Consider the following 2,534-nt stretch of genomic DNA (forward strand, 5'->3'; position numbering starts at 1 on the left):
GAAAAAAAGGTGAACAACCTGAAAATGCAGCCCTCTCAGATATTTCTATCTCACTATCTACTGTCCAGAAAGATGTGCAGACAATCTGCAGCTAAACCAAGAACCCTCTCCACTACTTGTGTTATCTTATTAAAGGAAAAAATAAAAGACATAAAAAGAGGTGCTGGGGAGGGGCAGGAGAGCACAGTCCATGTTCCATCCGAGGGACAAGTGACAGGAACTCACAGACTGTGGAGCTTCTCCCTGTGTTTTGCCCTGGAAGAAATACTGACTGATAGTTAAAAAACAAAAAACCACACCACCAGCCCACACCCTCCAAAACCAAAAAAAGCCCCCACCAAACCAAAACACCCCAGCAGCCCCTAAGCAATGCCAGCCCCTGCTTCCCCTACAGGGATTTGTAAGTCACACAGTCCAATCAATAAGCCAGATCATAAAATGATCAGCAGTAGCGTTAGTTAATTTATTAACTGAAAAATAGCTCAAGCTGTGTCTCAGGTCTCACAAATAAAGGAAATGTTTATAACTGAGTTACAGGTGGGCAACTCTAAGGGCTGCACAGGATTGTGGGAAAAGCACTGACTTCAAGGGTCACAAATAGCATTTTTATAATACAGCTACAGATTTTTCTTCTGAAATTAAATTCTTCTCAGACTTTTTTGTGGAGTCAGCAAAAACTATTTTAAGTGCAGTTCATTAGCATCCACAAACCTGGCTGCCTGTTCTGCTGCCTGTATGGGTGAACTCAGAGAGAAGTGGAAAAAAGAGATTTAATGTGAAATGGTCGAGTGACTAAAGTAGAAACAAGCACTGGCTCCACAGCTCTTTGTGTTGCTGGAAAAGATACTCCTGTCATTCTTCTGCCTCCTCACTGGGGGAAAGGGTGTGTGTGCAGGTTTTCCAAGCTAAAAGGCAGAGAAGGAGCAGGTGCCCTGGAGAATACAACCTCCTTCAGGTTCAAACCTGGCATTTGGAAACACGGCATCATCTATCTGGAGTCTGTAGGATTTTAAAGTCCTGTATCAAAGGGCACACACTTCATTTACAGATACTATGTGAAAGTTTAAATTTCAAGTGAGTGTTGATGGGAAACAACTAGGAGCAGTGAGTCTTTGGTGAGCACAGGAATATCATACAGCATAGGAAAGGGACTTGGCTCTTCATCCTGTGTTCTCCGCTAAAGGGAAAGACAAAGAATAAACAGCCATCTTTGCCACATTTGCTCAGTTGCTTTAGTCAGTAATGTTCAAAATTAAGCTACAAGGAATCAAGTTATTTCATTCACCCTTCTTGTCTGAGTAAAAAGGCCTTGGTCAGTGTGCTTTGCCACCACAGCTAAGGCTGCTTTTGGAACCTGGCCTGCAACGCAGCCAAGAATGACTATCACAGTTACTGTCCAAGGAACGGCCCCTTTGCTGCTGTTATGTGTTTGCTTGAATTTGCTTTGTTTTTCTGGTGCTATATTTAAATGTTGTGCCTCTGTTAGCCTCAAAAGGGTAAGATAGCAAATCCCTGATACCCTCTGCAAATAGAAGCCTGACAGCATTTTTTTAGCAGATGTTAAGAATTATAACAGGTTGCACTGCTATTTTCTGTGGTTATTTGCCAAAGTAAGCCCAAAGCATCCCCACCAATAAGCTGACATTTAGAAAAGCACTCCAAAGCACAGTCACAGCTGGATGATCTATTCACCAATATTCTTCCTTCCACTCCCCATCCAACAGTGGGATTTGCTGCAAAATGATTAACTACCTTACCACCATCTGCACTCAGGTTCCATTAGTAACCCAGGCATTTCAGGAGCTCCCAGCCCTGCTCAAGCTAAGTCAAATTACTGCTTGCTGATTCATCAGTCCAGCTAAGCCAGCCTGGAAAATGCAACAGGTAACCAAACACTCTCAGAACAAATTAACCTCTCAAACAAACCAGGCACGTCACACCTCAGGAACAAATCAACCCCTACATAAACAGGTACTTCATGTCCTATTCCACCAGTGTTAACTACTGACAAATACAAGGAAAAGCTCGGGTCAGGCCACGGTTGCTCTACACAGGTTGCTGAACAATAGACCTTCACCTTGCTTGCTGGCAGACGCTGCAAATCCATGCCTTCTCCTTCTTCTGGTAAGAACTGCAGCTCTTGCAGATGTTGTACTTGCAGTCTTGGCACTGTCGCTTGCTGTTGATAAGAAATGTGAAAGGGGAACAGCAGCGAATACAGCAGTGCTCGTTGAACTTCTGCTGCTTAGAAAGGATGCTGCACTTGTTACCCTCTTCATCCAACTTCTGCTTCATTTCACTGGAATGAAAAGCAAAAGAACAAAAACATAAACAAAATTTCAGTGTGAAATTTTCCCTTTCCCTTTCTCCTCTTTCCACATCTTCATGTTATACTCTTTAAATAACTTTTGCAAGTGTGAAATAAATGTCAGAAATGAATATTCTAAGTCTAGAATTGGGAAGCAAAAACTGTATTCCCTGGAGTCACCCATGGATGATCCACTTAAACTCTCTGAGTCATGAGCCAGGGCAAA

At 42.8% G+C, this 2,534-nt stretch overlaps 1 protein-coding gene across 1 annotated transcript; it reads right to left on the reverse strand.

The window, feature by feature from the left end:
* Positions 1–2,073: 2,073 nt before the first annotated feature.
* Positions 2,074–2,295, reverse strand: MOBP (myelin-associated oligodendrocyte basic protein). The gene has a single exon (XM_010294767.1). The coding sequence runs from the start codon at positions 2,293–2,295 to the stop codon at positions 2,074–2,076; it is 222 nt and encodes a 73-aa protein (XP_010293069.1).
* Positions 2,296–2,534: the final 239 nt, after the last annotated feature.

The sequence above is a fragment of the Phaethon lepturus genome, unplaced genomic scaffold, assembly GCF_000687285.1.
Source record: "Phaethon lepturus isolate BGI_N335 unplaced genomic scaffold, ASM68728v1 scaffold8789, whole genome shotgun sequence".
Classification (NCBI taxonomy): domain Eukaryota; kingdom Metazoa; phylum Chordata; class Aves; order Phaethontiformes; family Phaethontidae; genus Phaethon; species Phaethon lepturus.